Below are 18769 nucleotides of genomic sequence, written 5' to 3'. Positions count from 1 at the left end.
TTTTTCCCCTATGAAATGAACATTCTCATGAAATACACTTTTAGAAATGTTAATCTAAAGATAAAACCCTCCTTCTCCAGCCCACTAAAATTTAATGAACATATAATCACTTTTATTTTTAGATTAAATATAACCACCCACCACAATGATGTATTCTTTTTTTTCTCTCTGAGCCTATTTTAATTTCATGGTGACGAATAACAAGAAATCTATTTTCAAAATGCTATTTATCTTCTTTACAGCTTTGTTGGAGCACCTATCCTATTTTAAATCTGACAAAATTATGAAATAAGATTTAGATATGGTTTAAATGAAGAAAATCAAAATGTACTGCTAATAGGAAGGAAAAGATTTATCTGTACCTAGGGAGAAACATAAAATTAGAAGCCAAATAGGCTTATTTAATCCTGATAAAGCTGGATATGGATGCTGCCAGGCCATTACCTAAGAAATGAGAAGGCTACTTCTAATCCAGGGGACAGGGACAGGTGATCCTACAGCAAAAATCTAAAGACCATTTTAGAATGTCTACTAGATTATGTAAGCTTCCTAAAGGCTTCATATGTCTGTACTCTTGACTGTTGTTCCGAGAGTAGCATAATGCTTGAACTATAGAGAAGGCACTCAGCAAATACTTGCTGAGTATGAATGGACATTCCGATACTTGATGTGACATGTGATAAATCTGAAACATTAACTGATCTTACCAGCATTCAGGAATGTCTTTCCCTACAAATCAGAAAGCATAGTTCTAGTTCTCCAGATCTGAAAACAGGGTTAAGGTGTGAACTACAGAAGTAATTCAGTAATAGAGATATGAGAACAAATAAACTCAGAGACTCTGATGCTAAAAGATGGACCTTGTGAACCTGAAACAGGAATATAGGGGGGTTCTAAAATCAACAAGGTCTCTATTACCATTTCCAACGTACTGAACTTGTATCTGTATGACAGATATAGACATATTTCAGACAAATTCCTGAAGAGCAGAAACGTTATCTATCTTGTATGTCTACATAGAAACCTAACACATAGTACCTAACACGTAGCAGATGCTTGAAATGCCTAAAATAAGTTAAATAATGGCTATCTCGATATTTAGAATACAGATATCTCTTGTTACCTTTAAAAAAACTAGAAAATTGAAGAGGTACATTGTATATGCACTAAGTACAGTAGTTTTGTTTAATAACATAGAGAAAGGCTTTTACTTAAAATGAAAAATCACCTATATTAAACTCATTGATTTGGTGTCTGCTACTACTTAAATCATTTTATATAAAAATGTATGCTTCATATGAAAAATAGAGAAATGGAAAATATCTAAAAAAGTTTTTAAAATTTTACTTTTCTAAGAAAATGGCTCTGTGAAATAGTTTCATATAAGAAAGACAAGAATATGCTATCCACATGAATATACAGACGGGTCAGAGCTACAGCCTGGTACTAAAAGATCTATTGTGGGCTCTGGAATAAAACCTCTATGTGATACATCCTGATCATGCCCCTTACTATATGGAAGCTACCGGGCAAATTTCTCAACCTTGGTATAAGCATTAGTTTTCTAGGCTTATAGAAACTATAAACCTAAAAATGACCTATTTTGCAGCATTCCTAACAAGATTAAATAAAATATTTTATATAAAGCACCTAGCATAGTGCCTGGCATGAAGTAGGTACTTAATAAACATTTGTTCCTTTAGAGATCCCTTCCTCTTTGAAGGAATATGTGTGCAGATGTGAAAAAATAACCAGACTTTTAAATCTAGGAGAAAGGTGGTAAGAATGCTGCTGAAAACAAATCTAGTATCTGTCTCATAAATTAACAGCTGATTAAGGGTTAGAGGAGACCCTTCATTTGCCAGGTGGGTAAACAGACTCATTACTGTGTTATCCACAAGCTCCTTCTACCCAGCATTACTATAGGAAAATAATACAGATGTTTGTTCTTAGGTGTCTCTTTATTCTTCTTCTTTTTGCCTCATATCATAGTAACAGACACAGTTTATTCTGTTATCCTACAGAAGCTTATTTCAGAGCTTCTGCCAATTTGGGTAGATTCAAATGAGAAATTCTAACACTTTAAGTCATAGAAGCTTCAAAATTAAATCACTGGGAGATGGAATTTACAATTAAAAGAGTGGAAAGATTTGAAAAATCTGCAGCCTGTCCATGTAAAGATTGAAAACGTATGTTCAGAGAACAAACCAAGGGTGTGGTAAGTGGCCATTTGATAAGGATATGAGTAGAAGGAAGCCAGGTAAGACATCAAGACAATGGGAGAAAGACCTTGAAGCCATTGCAGAGCTCTTTCAGGCTGTCCCTCCTATCACAGGCCCAGAGTTCGAGCGGGGTAGAGTAGTTTTGGGAGGCAGGAGCAGGGTGCTCTCCATGGTTTTACTGCTCAAAGTCCCCTCAAAACTCTGCTCCCTGCATTCTGGTGCAGTACTCCTTAGCCACTCCATCTATGGCTCCAGCAGGTCCAAGTGAGGCTTGTGGTGCAGCTCCAGAGGGTGCAAGCAGTAAGCTTTGGCAGCTTCCTTGTGGTGCTGACTCTGTAGACATGCAGAGTGTATGAGCTGTGGGGCCATGGCAGCCTGCACCTAGATTTCAAACAATGTATTGGGAAGCCTGGGGGCCCAGGCAGAAACCTACTGCAGGGTCAGAGCTGCCACAGAGTCTCCATCAGAGCAATGCCAAGAGGAGCTGTGGGAGTAGGGCCACTTCTGAGACCCAGAACTGCAGAGCTACCAGCTTGCAGGAGTAGCCTGGGAGAGCTGCAGGCACAAGACTCCAAACCATGAGGAGTTAATGAGGTTTACATGTAATTCAATGGCAGATGAAAGACAATTATCTTTTCCCAATTACTGGCCTTTTGATAGGCTTTTCAAGTAAAAGCAAAGAGTCACAATCTTTATGGAAATAGGAATTATGATTAATTGAAACTTTAAAAAAAAAGTTTCATCCACACACACATTTGGTTCAATAACAAGCCATGGTACATGAGCACTAAAAGACTGAAAGATATTCTCTTGGGATTATATATGCTCTTCTTCCTCCTTTTCCTATTGAACATGAATCACAGCATTTATTTATATATGAGCACAGTACAGCAATTAAAAGTTATTTTATTTCTCCAAACTTAAGAGAAATAGTATATTCTATAGGTTAAAAATGTAAGGTCTGCTGTCTTATGATAGTCTCAAATTAAAAAAAAAAACAGGCCAAAACTATCACATATTTAATACATTTCACTCCTAGTTGTGCAAATCTGAGGCTTATCCAGGTCCACTACCCTTTGCTCATTGTCTCTCAAAAAGCATTTAGGTCAGACAGAGAATATGAACCTTTTTACTCTGCCTTCTAATAAAAAGTTACACAGGGAAAGAAAACCTTATGTACACAGTGAAATTTGGTCAGAGGAACTTCTATTTTCTTCTTCTCTTCTACCTATATTGACATAAATAGAGATTATACCAAACAATTAATGATCATAATTTTTTTTTTTTTTTTTTGAGATGGAGTCTCACTCTGTCACCCAGGCTGGAGTGCAGAGGTATAATCTTGGCTCACTGCAACCTCCACCTCCTGGATTCAAGCAATTCTCCTGTCTCAGCCTCCTGAGTAGCTGGGACTGCAGGCACACGCAACCACGCCCAGCTAATTTTTGTATTTTTAGTAGAGATGAGGTTTCACCATATTGGTCAGGCTGGTCTCGAACTCCTGACCTCAGGTGATCGACCCGCCTCTGCCTCCCAAGTGTTGGGATTACAGGCGTGAGCCACAGCGCCCGGCCTAATGATCATAAATTTATGCTAAACATTTTGCGTTTATGTCAGTTTCCCCCTAATTAGAAGTACTAAAATATCTAAATAATGAAAATAATAATAAACCTCTTCAATTTTACTCAATCTAAAATATAAGTTTTAATAAGGAAATTAAAGGAAAAAACATAATTATATGGATAACTTCTGGGTAGGAGTTATTTTTTAATATGTAACAATTTGTACAATAAAACTATACAACACTGGATATAGTCTCTAAATAAACTAAAATGCCATATATTTTATAATATAAATAGCTAATATATATAACAAGTGCTATTTAATGAGTGATACAATTAGGATAAATTCATCCTAAAATTTGAATTGTAAATTTTTAGATATTACCAATGTGATTTGCCATTTTGATACAGTTGTCAATAAATGATGCTCATAACTCAACCATGATTTGACATGGAGAGCCACATTAAACTATTCTAGTGATTTCCCCATTACGTGGATATTCTGCTATTATTTATATTGCCGAATCTTCTCTCAGAAAAACAATTACATTTTTTTTCTAACTCATACAACACTGTCTGAGATATTAAAATATTCAATATCTCTAGTCTTGAGCAAGGAATGAAATTCATTTATTGGAATGACATTTTAAATTAGATCAAACCTAATCTTTCATGCCAAGAGGTAGCAAATAATAGTCAATCGTAGACTGTTCCTGGGCTATGTGGATTTGAATCCTAGCTCTGCTACTAAGTCTTATATAATTTCTCTCAGAGCCTCAATATCCTGGGGAGAGGAACAAGATAATAATTCTATAACTCAGTGAGTTAATATAAATTTAGAACAGTGTTTAGAATGGAACAAATGTTATATAAGAATTAGCACTCATTTTTATTCATAATGACCACGAGGGTTAAGCATTTGGTATGTTTTAAAAAACTTGTCCCAGTAAATGGAAGAAAAATTCAACAGAGTTGGTCAAAACAGAAATCACATTATGGGTATTCTCTGATCCCATATTTTTTTCACAGACTGTGTGTGTCCCATGTGGCATCCCTTTTGTTCCAGAAGTACCTACCATTTTGATGGAGCTCAAGATACTCAACTGATGTCTGTCTGCTTTCTCCATCTCTCTCAAAGCCTAAGTCTTATGAAAACTACAATTCCTGCAAGGCACTCAAGAATGATTTCAATGGCAGACAGACACAGACTTGAGGCACCAGAACGGTAGCAGATATTTACACCCAAGAAGCCAAGGCTGCTACGGGGTGAATTCCAAAGTGGACCCCTAGCAAATTCCAATGGGGCTTATCTGGTGTAGGCAGAACACAGGGTACAAACCGATCCTTTGAAGTCCCTACAGATCCAATGGTGGTGCCTAGAAGGCAAGACTGGTATGGGAGAGAGGATTGGGGGATGGGAAGGGAGGAAGATTGAAATGAGCAACCAAGCAATTAAAAAGGATGTTGTCCTTCTTATTGGGATGGGCAGTGTCCTGGAGGCCCTTACTGGACCAATCCAGTAACCCTCTTTTTTCTGGATCATAGCAAAGTCAGAAATTTCTGAAGACATGCTGTGATGGTTGGTGAGCACTCAGGGAACTCAAGGCAAAGTTTTAGCAACAAGCACAGAAGTATTTTAACCTTTTTATTTTATTTATTTATTTACTTATTTACTTATTTTTTTTTTTAATTTAAGAGATTAAGTGTCATTATGTTGCCCAAGCTGGTCTCAAATTCCTGGCCTCAAGCAATCCTCCCACCTCAGCTTCCCAAATAGCAAATAGCTGGGATTACAGGTGCGAACCACCATGCCTGGCTCAAAACCAATTTTTAACAATCAATAGAGTTGTATTGGTACACAAATATGACTATCAGCCCTGGTTTGGAGGATCAAAGGAATGAGGCTAAGGTTAAACTTTGTCTTGGACCTGTCATACATTAGTTTTACAACTGTGTGGTTGTAAACTGCTGGCTCCAAGTATAACTTAGCAAATTATAGGGATATATAACCAGAAACTCAGTACCACAAGAAGAAAAAGTTGGGGAACCCCCAAACTTGCAGTAAATTAGTAATTAGTAACATAACTTTGTATAATAACTATATATGTTATAGTCACATACCAAACTGTAGAAGGAAAAAAATTCCTCAAGCCATTTCATTATTTCTGGAATGTCAAAGAATCCAAATCTGTCCTTACAATTTTACTCACCTGCCACTTTTTCATCTGTTTCCCTGTTACCATCATCTGAATATCTTGCAAAGTCTAAGGAATCAAGGGTGCTAATGCTCCCAGCTCGATCTATAATAAAGAGAAATATAAAAGAATTAAATGAGCATTTTAATTTAATTGTTAAAATAAGGAACAGGAATTCAAATACTTATGATTATTTCCAGTTAATAAACCTGGAATTCTAAGATCTAGGAATTCTTTTAAAACAACAACAACAAAACAAAGTAAAAATGCTCACAGCAATCAAGCTACTTTAACTAAGTTTCCCTGCCCAAATCTCCGGCCAACTCCCAAATAATGCACACACAGGGAATATTGCAAGCAGCCCAGGCAAGGACAAAACAAACAAACAAAACAGAAGTTTGAGCTGCCACCTAAGAAAGAGTTTACAGATTGAACAAGTGCCTACTGAAAGAATAGAATCCAGTCTTCATGGCCTAACACACACATTATCCATCACACAGTCAAAAATTACTTGATACACAAAAACCAGTAAAATGTGATCCACTCCAAGAAATAACACAATCAATGGGACCAACTCCTAGATGATACCAGGAGATAATGGTAAAATCAGTAGACTAAGATTTTATTATAGCTAGTATAACTATGCTCAGTGAAGTAAAGGAATATATGTATACAATAAACGAAAGGAGTTAATATCAGCAAAAACTATGGAATGTAAAAAATGCTGATAGAAATTCTAGAACTGAAATACAAGTATCTGAAATTAAAAATGTCTTGTACAGCCTAATCACAGAATGGAGATGAGAGAGGAAAGGGTCAGAAATCTCAAAGATGGATTAATGGAAATTATTCAATCTGCAGAATACAGACAAAAAAGATTGAAAAGAAAATTAACAGAGCCTTAGGGACATGTGGAACAATAAAAAAGGTCTAACATATGCAGAATTGGAATCCACAACCGATGAGGCAAGAGATGGGGTAGGTACAGGTTCAAGGTCAGAGAACATCAAGGAGGGTAAGTAAAGAGAAGAGAAACTTAGGCACCTATTAATCAAATAGCGAAAAACCAAAAATTTGAGAAAATATTAAAAGCAGACAGAGAAAAACAATGTTCTCATAGAGGGAAACAATGATGTGAATGACTGCTGATTCCTCATAAAAAACCATGAAACCAAAAACATCCAGTTTGGAAAAGAACAAGCAAAACTACTGCTATTCACAGATGACATGATGTTATATATAAGAAACTCTCAGGAATCCACTGAAAAACATTAGATGTAACAAATGAGTTTTTCAAAGTTGCAGAACATGGGACCAATGCACAAAAATCAGTTGGATTTTTATACATTAGCAATGACAATCCAAAATTAAAACAAAGACAAGTTTCATTTCCAAACACATCAAAAAAATTTTAAGAATACATTTAACAAAAACATGCAAAATGTATACAGTAAAAACTACAAAACATTGTCCAAAGAAATTAAAGATGATCTAAATCAACAGAAAGACAGCTCAGGCTTACAGATAAGAAGATCCATATCAGAACAGCAATATTCTACAATTAATCTTCAGATTCAATGCAATTCCTATCAAAATTCCAGCTGCCTTTTTTTTTTTTTTGCAGAAATTGAGAACTTGATGCTAAAACTCACATGGAAACAAAAAAGTCTCAGAATAGCTGAACAATCTTGAAAAGGAATAAAGATGGAGGACTGATACTTCCTGATTTCAAACTTAAGAGTAATCAAGGCAGCACAGTTTTGGCATACAGATACAGAACAATGCAATAGAATTCAGAGTCCAGAAATAAGCCCTTACATTTATGGTCAAGTAGTTTTTCACAATAGTACCAAGACACTTCACTGGAGGAAAGAAGTTTTTTCAACAAATTGTGCTGGGCCAAAGGAAATTGGACCACTACTTCACATCACAAGCAAAAATGGATCATAGACCCAATGTAAGTGAAAATTGCAAAACTTTTGTTAGGAAATGCAGAAGCAAATCATCACGGCCTTGGGTTAGGCAATCATTTCTTAGATATAACACAAAGCATTAGCAATGTTGTAAGCAGAAAAATGGCTCCTCACAGATGTCCACATCCTACTCCTTTGAATGTGTGAATATGTTAGTTTACATGGCAAAGGTGAAGTAAGGTTATTATTAAGATTGCTTATCAGCTGACCTTAAAATAGAGACATTATCCTGGGTTATTCAGATAGACTTAATGTAATCACAAAGACCTTGAAAAGTGGAGGAGGGCCATGAGCCAAGGAATTCCGGCATCTTCTAGGACCTGGAAAAGGCTTCCCCTAGAGCCTAAAACCTCCAGAACTGCCAATACCTTGATTTTAGACCATTTAGCTCAACGTGAGACCCATTGTGAGATTTCTACTATGCAGCCATAAAAAAGAAGAAGATCACGTCTTTTGTGGGAACAGCTGGAGGCCATTATCCTTACCAAACTAACGTAGGAACAGAAAGCCAAATACCACATATTCTCATTCATAAGTGGGAGCTAAATGAAGAGAACACATGGACACAAAGAAGGGAACGACAGACACTGGGGCCAACTTGAAGGTAGAGGGTGGAAGGAGGGAGAGGAGCAGAAAAAATAACTACTGGGTACTAGTACTAGGCTTAGTACCTGAGTGACAAATTAATCTGTACAACAAATCCCCGTAACACTACTTTACCTATATAACAAACCTGCACATGCACCCCCGAACCTAAAATAAAAATTAGAAAAAAAAGAACCATGAGGTAATAAATTTGTGTTCTTCTGAGCTACAACGTTTTTGTCAACTTTTTAAAGTAGCCATAGGAAACTAATACCGTGATAAAGGAATGAACTGATAAACTAGATTTCATCAGAATTAAATTTTTTTTTTTTTTTGCTTTAAAAGTCACCATGAAGAAAGTGAAAACACAATCTACACAATGGAAGAAATACGTGCAAATCAAGTATCTGTTAAGGACCATATCTACACGATATAAAGAATTCTTATAACTCAATAAAAAAGACAGCACAATTAAAAAATGGACAAAGCGTTCTCCAAAGAAGATATGGAAATGGCCAATGAATGAAGGAGAGATGCTCAAAAGGGAAATGATATTCATTAGGGAAATGAAAATCAAACCACAATGAGGTACATTTCAAATCAACTAGATGGTTATAATAAAAGAGATGGTAAGTTGCAGAAGATGTGGAGAAATTGAAACCCTCATACATCACTCGTCTTAATGTAAAGTGGTACAGCTGCTTTGGAAGTTTGGCAGTTCCTCCTTGAAAACATTATACTAAATAAAAGAAGCTAGACACATAAGGCTACATGGCAATATACTGTATGACCATTCATATAAAATGTCCAAAATTGGCAAATCCACAGAAACACAAAGTAGATTTTAGCTGGCATCATAGGAGAATGGGTAGTGACTGGTAATAGGTACAGGGTTTCTTTTGGGGTGATAAAAATGTTCTGGAATTAGAGTGGTGACAGTTGTACAATTTTGTAAATGCACAGAGAACCACCAAATTGTACACTTTAAAAGGGTGAATTGATGGTATATGAATTATTTTTCACTTTAATAAAAAGACAAGACAATAGTGTTGGTGTTGTGAAGAAACTGGAATCCTTACATCTAGCTGGTGGGAATGGTATGGACATTTTGGAATACAGTTTAGCAGTTTCTTAAAAGGCTACAGAGTTATCTATCATAGGACAGTAATTCTACTTCCACCTAAAGAGAAAGGACAGTATATGTCCACACAAAATCTTGTACATAATTATTCATAGCAGCATTATTCACAATGGCAAAAAAGTGGAAACAACTAAATATCTGTCCATTGATAAATGAAGAAATAAAATGTGGTATATATCCGTACAATAGAATGTTATTCAGCAATAAAAAGGATGGAACTATTGAAACATGCTACAACAATGGATGAACTCTGAAAACATTATGCTGACAGAAGATAGTTGTAAGAGAACCACATATTGTATGATTTCCATCTATATAAATTGCACAGAATAGGCAAATATATAGTGATGGAAAGTCTGTCTCTATAGACATAGAGATTAGTGATTGGGGGTTGAGGGGGAAAATGGAGTGTATGCTAATGGATAAGAGATTTGTTTTGGGGATTATGAACGGGCTGCAAAAGTAGATTAGGTAATGGTTGTACAATTCTGTAAATATACTAAAAATGAATGGAAATATACTAAAAACCAATGAATTGTACACTTTAAATGAGGCTGAGGTGGGAGGATCACTTGAACGCATGAGTTTAAGACCAGCCTGGTGGGCAACATAGCAAGACCCTGCCTCTACAAAAAAGTAAAGGCAGAAGGAAAGAACAAACAAGTGTATTGAGTTTTCAAAGTATGGACAAGTTGTGTATGAATAGCAGTTACAATGTACAGAAGCTGCGGGGCGGGGAGAGGGGGTGGTGGGTGGGGCGGGAGCAGGCAAGTCATGACAGCTGAGGCTAGGTAGGTTGTAAAGTAGCAGGAAGGACATTTTAACTGCTTCTCTATTAAATTTTACACACACAAAACTTTTTTTTATCCAGCTAATGTTTAAAAAGGGACAAATAAGAGGCTATTGTCAACCCTCTGTTAAATTGTTACTTACACAGTACTTAAAGTATACATATTGATCTAAGGAAATGGATTATTTGTGTATAGAGAGCACAATCTCGACAAATGAATGGAAGTTATAGGAATACAGATTTGGACTCCACCTTGGGCTCCCCCATCACCTTTTAAAACAGTTAGTACATCACAATAATCAAGATGGTTGACTCTTCAAATAGGGCTATGTCATTATCAATGTACCACTTGCCTTTAAATCCCTATTAAGTGAACTAAATGAAATTCTACATATATCATTCTTCTTAAACACTGTTTCTATCTGGAGAAACATTTAATTTCCCTGCAGTTTAATTATACCTGCTAAGTAATAGCTTGCAGGTTCTCCTTTACAAGCCTGGCCAACATGGTGAAAACCCATCTCTACTAAAAATACAAAAACTAGCCGGGTATGGTAGCAAGTACCTATAATCCCAGTTACTCTGGAGGCAGAGGTTGCAGTGACCTGAGATTGTGCCACTGCACTTCAGCCTGGGCGACAGAACAAGTATCCATCTCAAAAAACAAACAAACAAAAACAAACGAAAAAACTTGCTATCTATCAACTCAAGTTTTTGTTTGTTTGTTTTGGAGGCAGGGTCTTGCCCTGTTGCCCAGGCTGGAGTGCAGTGATAAAATCATGGCTTACTGCAGTCTCGACTTCCTGGGCTCAAGCGATCCTCCCACCTCAGCCTCCCAGTTAGCTGGTGGGACTATGAGCCACCAGGCCTGGCTAATTTTTTTTTAAAAAATTATAGAGACAGGGTCTTGCCATGTTGCTCTGGCTGGTCTCAAACTCCTGGGTTCGAGCAATCCTCCTGCCTTGGCCTCCCAAAGTGCTGGGATTATAGGCGAGAGCCACCACACCGAGCCCAATTTAAGTTTTAAGACAACATAAACAAAAATAATGATGACAGAAAGCCAAATATTACAGTACTCTTCATTATAACATAGTTTCTTTCAGCACAAGCTAAGAAATACCAAATACAGTAACCACAGACATCTCAAAAAGTTAATATTAAAAATGTGCTGAACTCAGGACTACTACTTAGCAATTTAAAAATAAAATACTGACATATGCAATAATATGAGTGAATCTCAAACGCTTTATGCTGAAAGAAGCCTTATAGGAGTACCTACAATATTTCATTTATATGAAGTTTTTAGAACAGGCAATAGTAATTTACGGTAGGAAAAAATTAATAGTGGTTCTTGTGGTAAAGGGCTAGAAGGGGTAGGAACTGACTGGAAAGGGCCTTGAGGGAACTTTCCAGGGTGATGGTAATATTGTATATATAATAGGAGTTTGGGTTACTACAGGTACATTCTTTGTTCAAACTTATCAAATGGTACACTTAAGATTTATACATTTTACTCTCTTTAAATATTACCTCAAAACCTCCACAATTTTAAAATATTGAGCTCTAATTAATGACATGCATGCTAAAGTATTAAGCATACTGATATGTGCAACTTAATTTGAAAAGCATAAAAAATAAGATGTACTGTTGATGGAGAAATGGCTGAAAAGATGTATTGATATTAGATAAACCAAGTATGGTTAACTGGAATTAGGTGGTGGATGTATGGGTAAAAAATTCTTTCAACTTGTCTGTATGCTTTGAACTTTTCATAATAAAAAGTTAAAGAAATAAAACTTGAATGTATGGGGGTAAAATGAGCTAACACTGATCAGGATCCATTAATAATCAAGGTTGAATCCTGGAAAATAGCTATTCTTACTGTCTTAAATAAACAAACAAAAATTTTGTGTTTTTCTCCCTCTGTTTGAAATTGAACCAAAGCTAGACCACGAATCACTAAAAGAAACAAATTTCAAAATATTGTGGATAAACTTTATAAGGCTTTTTACTAATAGACCTTTTAAATAACTGAAAATATAAAATGCTAAACTGGAATAAAACATTGAGTTATCAGTACATCTGCCTTGGTAAATAACTAATATGACACATTATAAAATGGATAGCTGGGTGTGGTGACTCATGGCTATCATCAGAGCACTTTGGGAGGCTGAGGCGGGGGACTGTTTGAGGGGTTTGAGACCAGCCTGGGAAACGTAGTGAGACATTGTCTCTACAAAAAATCGAAAAATTAGTTGGGCATGGTGGCACACTCCTGCAGTCCCAGCTAGGAGGCTAAGGTGGGAGGATCACTTGAGCTCAGAAGGGTGAGGCTGTAATGAGCCATGATTGAGACACTGCATTCCAGCCTGGGTGACAGAGGGAGACTCTGTCTCAAAAAATAAATGCATGAATAAATAAAATAAAATGAAGTTCCTGGATTACTATGCAATACCTAAAATTTCCAGTTCTTTAAAACAAAATTAATCTAACTACTTTTCTCCAATATTTTTTATTACACTATAAATGATTATTCCTTCGAATTATTAAAAAAGTACTATAAATAATTATAAAAGTACATAGAAGACTAGATAAATCATCCTAACACCACTAAAACTGGGGATAAGGGCAGTATATCATCAATTTTTTTCCTTGAATTTCTAAATATTGTTTTTTGAACTTTCCCCCATATATAAGTATGTAAAGATATTTGTGTAAAAAATAGAATAAATTTATATATACAATCTTATATCTTGCTGTTTTTTTGAGACAGGCTCTTACCCTGTCACTGAGGCTGGAATGCAGTGGCATGATCATAGCTCGCTGTAACCCAAAACTCCTGGGCTCATGTGATCTTCCCGCCTCAGCCTTCCAAGTAGCTAGGACTAGAGGTGTGCCACCATTGCTGACTAACTTTTTAATTTTTTTGTAGAGATGGGTCTCACTATGTTGCCCAGGCTGGTGTTAAATTCCTGGCCTCAAGCAGTCCTCCTGCCTTGGCTTCCCAAAGTGCTGGGATCACATATGTATTGTTTTTTAAAAATGAAGCTTATATAGTGAGAAACTGCAATATTATTAAGGCTACTGATAAAGTTGATTAAGGCTACTGCTAAACCGCTTTCCAAAATAAGTGTACATAGCAATCTGAATTCCACCAATAGTATGTAATAGCATTTGTCAATGTTCAGTATTATTATTTTTAATCTTCACCAATTTAACATGCTATAAAATTATATTTTGTTTAATTATGTATCTCTTTGATTTCTAGTGAGCTTGGACATTCTTTTTTTTTGAGACAGAGTCTCACTCTGTCACCAGGGTGGAGTGCAGTGGCGCGATCTCGGCTCACTGCAACCTCCGCCTCCCAGGTTCAAGCCATTCTCCTGCCTCAGCCTCCCAAGTAGCTGGGACTACAGGCGCCCGCCACCACGCCCAGCTAATTTTTTGTATTTTTAGTAGAGATGGGGTTTCACCATGTTGGCCAGGATGGTCTCGATCTCTTGATCTCGTGATCTGCCTGCCTCGGCCTCCGAAAGTGCTGATATTACAGGTGTGAGCCACCACGTCCAGCTACATTCTTTCAAAAATATATTGACCATTTATTTTTGGGGTTTGTGTGTGAATTATCTATTCATGTCTTTTGATCTTGTATTTAAAACTAGATATTCCTGATATATTAGTTGATCTGGCCATTGCTGCCCTAAGCAGAAACTCCACTTGAGTACTATCTTCTCTTCTCTTAGGCCCATGTCGTGGCTCCTTATTAGCTACTCTGAAGTCTCTAACCTGCATAGGAAAACATGTACACTCAATGGTGAACTTTTATCAACCAATATTCTGGTGCTGTGATACCAGGCTTCATTGTTTTATTCCTGATTTTAATAGAATGTTAGGTATGGTGTTGGCTGTTAATTTCAGATAAATATTTCTTATTAGGTATCCATCTGTTATTAGTTTACTAAGTCTTTTTCATCTTCCTTCTAATATTTTAAATCATATATACAAGCCTAGATTAGAGCTACTTTGGTCATGAGACATTATTCTTCAATAATACCATTATTATTTCTCTAAAAGTTTTAAAGAACTCATTTATTCAACAGGGAGACTCTTGGGGGAAAGCAAACACACACTTTAATTTTCAACTTGGCATTATTATGGCCATTGAAAAATATATTTTCTAATTTTTTCTAGTTCCAAGCCAACAACTTCATATTCTCCAGGAAAAAAAAGCTCTGATACCTTTTAATATAATAAATATGATGTCACAAAAGAAAAACAATCTCTCAATTCATTAAAATCTACTCCATCTTGTCAGAAAGAAAAATTATTTATGGAAGAAAGTAATTTTAACTTTGACTGGACTACCCTATATGTACTTTGGATTTTAAGACTAGTAACAGGTTATATTAAAGCTTCAAGGTAAATGTGCTTCTTTAGATTAAGCCACAATTCTTTTCCAGGAGAAGCAAATACCTTTTGTTTTCCAAATGTCCTAATATACAAGAAGAGTTTGGGAAAATTAGCCTCTTTTATTAAGAATCTACCATATTCTAATATGAAGTATTTTAACTACAGAGCATTTCTTCAAATACCAGGTTGCCTATTGTGTAACTTCTTAACAATTCACTTTATAACTCAGAAACAAATAATCAGGTACTTTCATCATAGTTGGTAAACTGGTAAAACCTGTTCATAAGTTTTATCAAGTCTGAGAACTAAACCTATTATACACAGTCGTGCAGATTGATTTTTTAAATCACATACAAAAGTAGTTTTATTTATATTTACATTTAATATTTTAGTACTGCTGAAAAATGTTTTTACTATAATTGAAAAACTTAGTCTCAGATCCTTGAAAATTACATGGCACTTTAAGAACCAAATGCATCAGAAAAACGGACCAGCTGTCGACTAATAAAAGAGTATTGGGTAATTTAAATATTTATTGAACAACTACTGTGAACTAGGTCACTGACAGGAACAGCAAAATAATTTTTTTAAAGGACATGGATATAAAGTCTAAGTAATTATGTTTATATATGCTTACATTTGCATTAATGTTTTTGTAAACATGCACAATACATTATTAATAATAACTGACTCTGAGAAGCAGAAGTACATTTTTCACTACATATTTCTCTTTGTATTATTTGAGCTTTTTGTTTTTACTTTTGGTATTTTCCCCCATAATTACATTTAATATATACTTTAATATGGGCACTTTATAATTTAAAAATCATGAAAGTATCCATTTCACAATTAAATGGAAAAAAAATCAAGCAATTTGCTTTATATTACAATTCTTTCAGTAAAGACGATTTATTCAACCATGCTTAAAAAAATCTGTCATGAGAAAGAAATATATAATAATAAATTCAATAAATATAAAGATATTGCTAATAACAGACTTACTTTAAAAGTAATTCTATTTAAACCTGAGGTTGTGTGTAAACATTTTAAAATGTTATTCAAGGGCCGGGGGCGGTGGCTCACGCCTGTAATCCCAGCACTTTGGGAGGCCGAGGCGGGCGGATCATGAGTTCAGGAGATCGAGACCATCCTGGCTGAAACGGTGAAACCCCGTCTCTACTAAAAATACAAAAAATTAGCTGGGCATGGTGGCATGCGCCTGTAGACCCAACTACTTGGAAGGCTGAGGCAGGAGAATCACTGGAACCTGGGAGGCAGAGGTTGCAGTAAGCCGAGATCGCGCCACTGCACTCCAGCTTGGGCAACAGAGCTAGTCTCAGTCTCAAAAAAATAAAAAAAAGAAAAGAAAAAACAAGTTATTCACTTAAGGAGGGATCTCAGAGATGTATGTCAAAGAAAGAGAACCTATAAGGCTACTCTAAAATATGAAAGTTAAAAAAATAAGACTATAAATTTTCTACTTTGGAAATAATGTAAAATTCATTCAATACTAATGAAAAGTTTCTTTTACGTGGGCGCTGTATTTATAAACGTCAGAGTAAAACCACAAAGGTACTCTGCCTCCTCCCACTCAAGGTCAGTTCTGAAATTATTTGGAAGGCTTGGTATAGTAGTAACCTTGGTGATAAAGAAAGGAAAGATGTGAAACACTTTAGAATACACATGATACACCAGAATAGAAAGGCTAATTTCTGGATAGACCAGGATCTTGGTCTATCTTTCCATTAAAAAAATAAAAAAAAAAAGTTGGGGACAGCCTTTCACTTTTAGCAACTGCGGCACTCACATTTATATTTTCCTGATCCTCAATTCCTCTCTAAAGATGGGGCTAATTTTTCACTGACCTCTATGTCCAAAATATTTGAGAGCTAAAAGGAATTAAGACAGTACAATCCCCTCATTTTTACAGATGAGAGAACTGAAGCTATGTACTTATGCAGTATTTACTAAGCCATAGTGAGGAGTACAAAGATAAAACTTCGGTAAAACTTTGTCCTTGCCTTAAGGAAGCTTATGAATCATTGGAATTAAGTCATATACAGGGATAACAATAATACAATTGGCTTACTTTATCTTAAAGGTTAAAAAATTAATCTGTGAGCAAGCCAGAAGTAGAATTCAAGCCTCCCAGTTTGCAGCCCACTGTCTTTTTCTCTTTGTCATAGGGTTTCAGAAAGAATGGAACTTCAAAGTCAAGATTTACACTTGGGAAGAAACTTACATGCTGAAACTTTATTGACAAGCTAGTCACTTAAAATTTCTATAATACAAGATGACTTTATCATATAAAAAGCTATTAGTAAAGAGAATGATTATTGTTAATGATGACAACAATAGTAATTGTTATTATTAACATTCTTTTTGACCACTTATTTTGTGCCACATACTTTACACAGATAACCTTTCATAACAACCCCATGCTAAAGGAGTTATTACCATCTGCATTTTACAGTAAAGGAAACAAAGACTATCCAGAGTCATGCAATGAGGGAGTGGCAGAATAGAAATATGAACTCAAGCTCTCCGACAGCAAAGCCTGAGCTCTAAACCATTGGTTCTCTTGAATAATATGTAAGAGCATCCAGGTTCTGATCGCCTAGATTCCAGGTAAGTTGGGTTTGATGTTGTGAATGGCCTCAGAAACAGAGCTTTGATGGAATCTTGCTCAGACAGAGTTGAGGAAATTGGATATAAAGTAAAAGGTTAATTTTCACAAGAAAATATTCCCAACTTATAAATGTGTAGGAAACTACTACCTAAAGATCAATTCTTTAACGTAACTTCAATATTTACTGAAAGCTTGTATGCCAGGCACAATATTAAGTACTGGTGATACATAGATAAATTTTCTATAAACTGTCTACCTTAGGCATTTGTGCTAGGCATGAAAGAGGACAATATAAGACCTATGAGCTAACATCTTTTAAAAAATCTAGTCAGCTAACACATCTACACACAAACATTTCAATAATATTATTAAGAGTTAATTAGAAACACATATTCACAGGTCTGTATATAATTAATTTCCATAAGTGGAACAACCAAAAAAACCCCTCAAGTACAGAAGATTTAGAGATCACCATGGGCTGGAGAAACTTTAGGGAAAGGCAGGAATATAAACAGGACCTTCCTTTAAGGATGCACAGGATTTAGAAAAAATATGGAAGAGAGGACAAGCATTCCATAAGAAAAAAAAAATAATGTGGACAAGGATACCAGGCAAGAAAATAGAATATTAATATAATATAATAAATCTAAATATTCAAGAAAATATAACACATGTTTCAAGGGAAAAATGAAACAATGTGAGTAGAATAAAGGTTTTGCATATGGACAACATGGTTGAAAGGGCAGGAAGAAGCAAAACTAAAGGGATAACTTTATTATACATAGCCACAATAAAATATTTTAAAGTCACTTTTATACTTTGACAAATATATCATACAAAAAGAGAAGAAATTAAAAAATTCCTAGTGAGGTTTATAAATTTTTTCTGTAATACATATTTTTTTGCTACTAAAAAAGGTTTGAAAAAGTTGCTTTGGACAGGAGGAAGCAATTTTATTTAAAAGGCTTTAGCTAGAATGACATGAATAAATAACTATGAATGAATAACTCTTAAAATCAAGTAAGAGTAAGGATGGAGGAAGAGATTAAAGCTATAGGATAAGACTAAAACTGATGGTACGAATGTGAGCTAAAGCCTGAACTAAGGGAGCACACAAGCACACACTGATAGGTGGTTTGAAGTAACAGAAATGTCAATGATACTACCTTGAGCAATCTTATCCACCCACAACAGGACCAGCTGGTTTCAAAAACAAATGAACACTATTTCTGATGGCTGAGGATTTTTGACATAATAGGTGA

At 35.5% G+C, this 18769-nt stretch overlaps 1 protein-coding gene across 5 annotated transcripts in view; it reads right to left on the bottom strand.

Annotated features, from left to right (window-relative positions):
* RELCH (RAB11 binding and LisH domain, coiled-coil and HEAT repeat containing) overlaps positions 1-18769 on the bottom strand; it is a 119920-nt gene that overhangs the window by 89926 nt on the left and 11225 nt on the right. For all 5 annotated transcript variants that reach the window (XM_019014198.4, XM_031003735.3, XM_031003734.3 and 2 more), the window contains exon 2: positions 5995-6084. In XM_019014198.4, the coding sequence (XP_018869743.1) occupies positions 5995-6084 (90 nt within the window). The remainder of the gene's footprint in view (positions 1-5994; positions 6085-18769) is intronic.

The sequence above is a fragment of the Gorilla gorilla genome, chromosome 17, assembly GCF_029281585.2.
Source record: "Gorilla gorilla gorilla isolate KB3781 chromosome 17, NHGRI_mGorGor1-v2.1_pri, whole genome shotgun sequence".
In the NCBI taxonomy this organism is placed as follows: Eukaryota; Metazoa; Chordata; class Mammalia; order Primates; family Hominidae; genus Gorilla; species Gorilla gorilla.
Note: the sequence above shows the minus strand (reverse complement) of the source record. Positions and strands in the feature narration are given on the sequence as shown.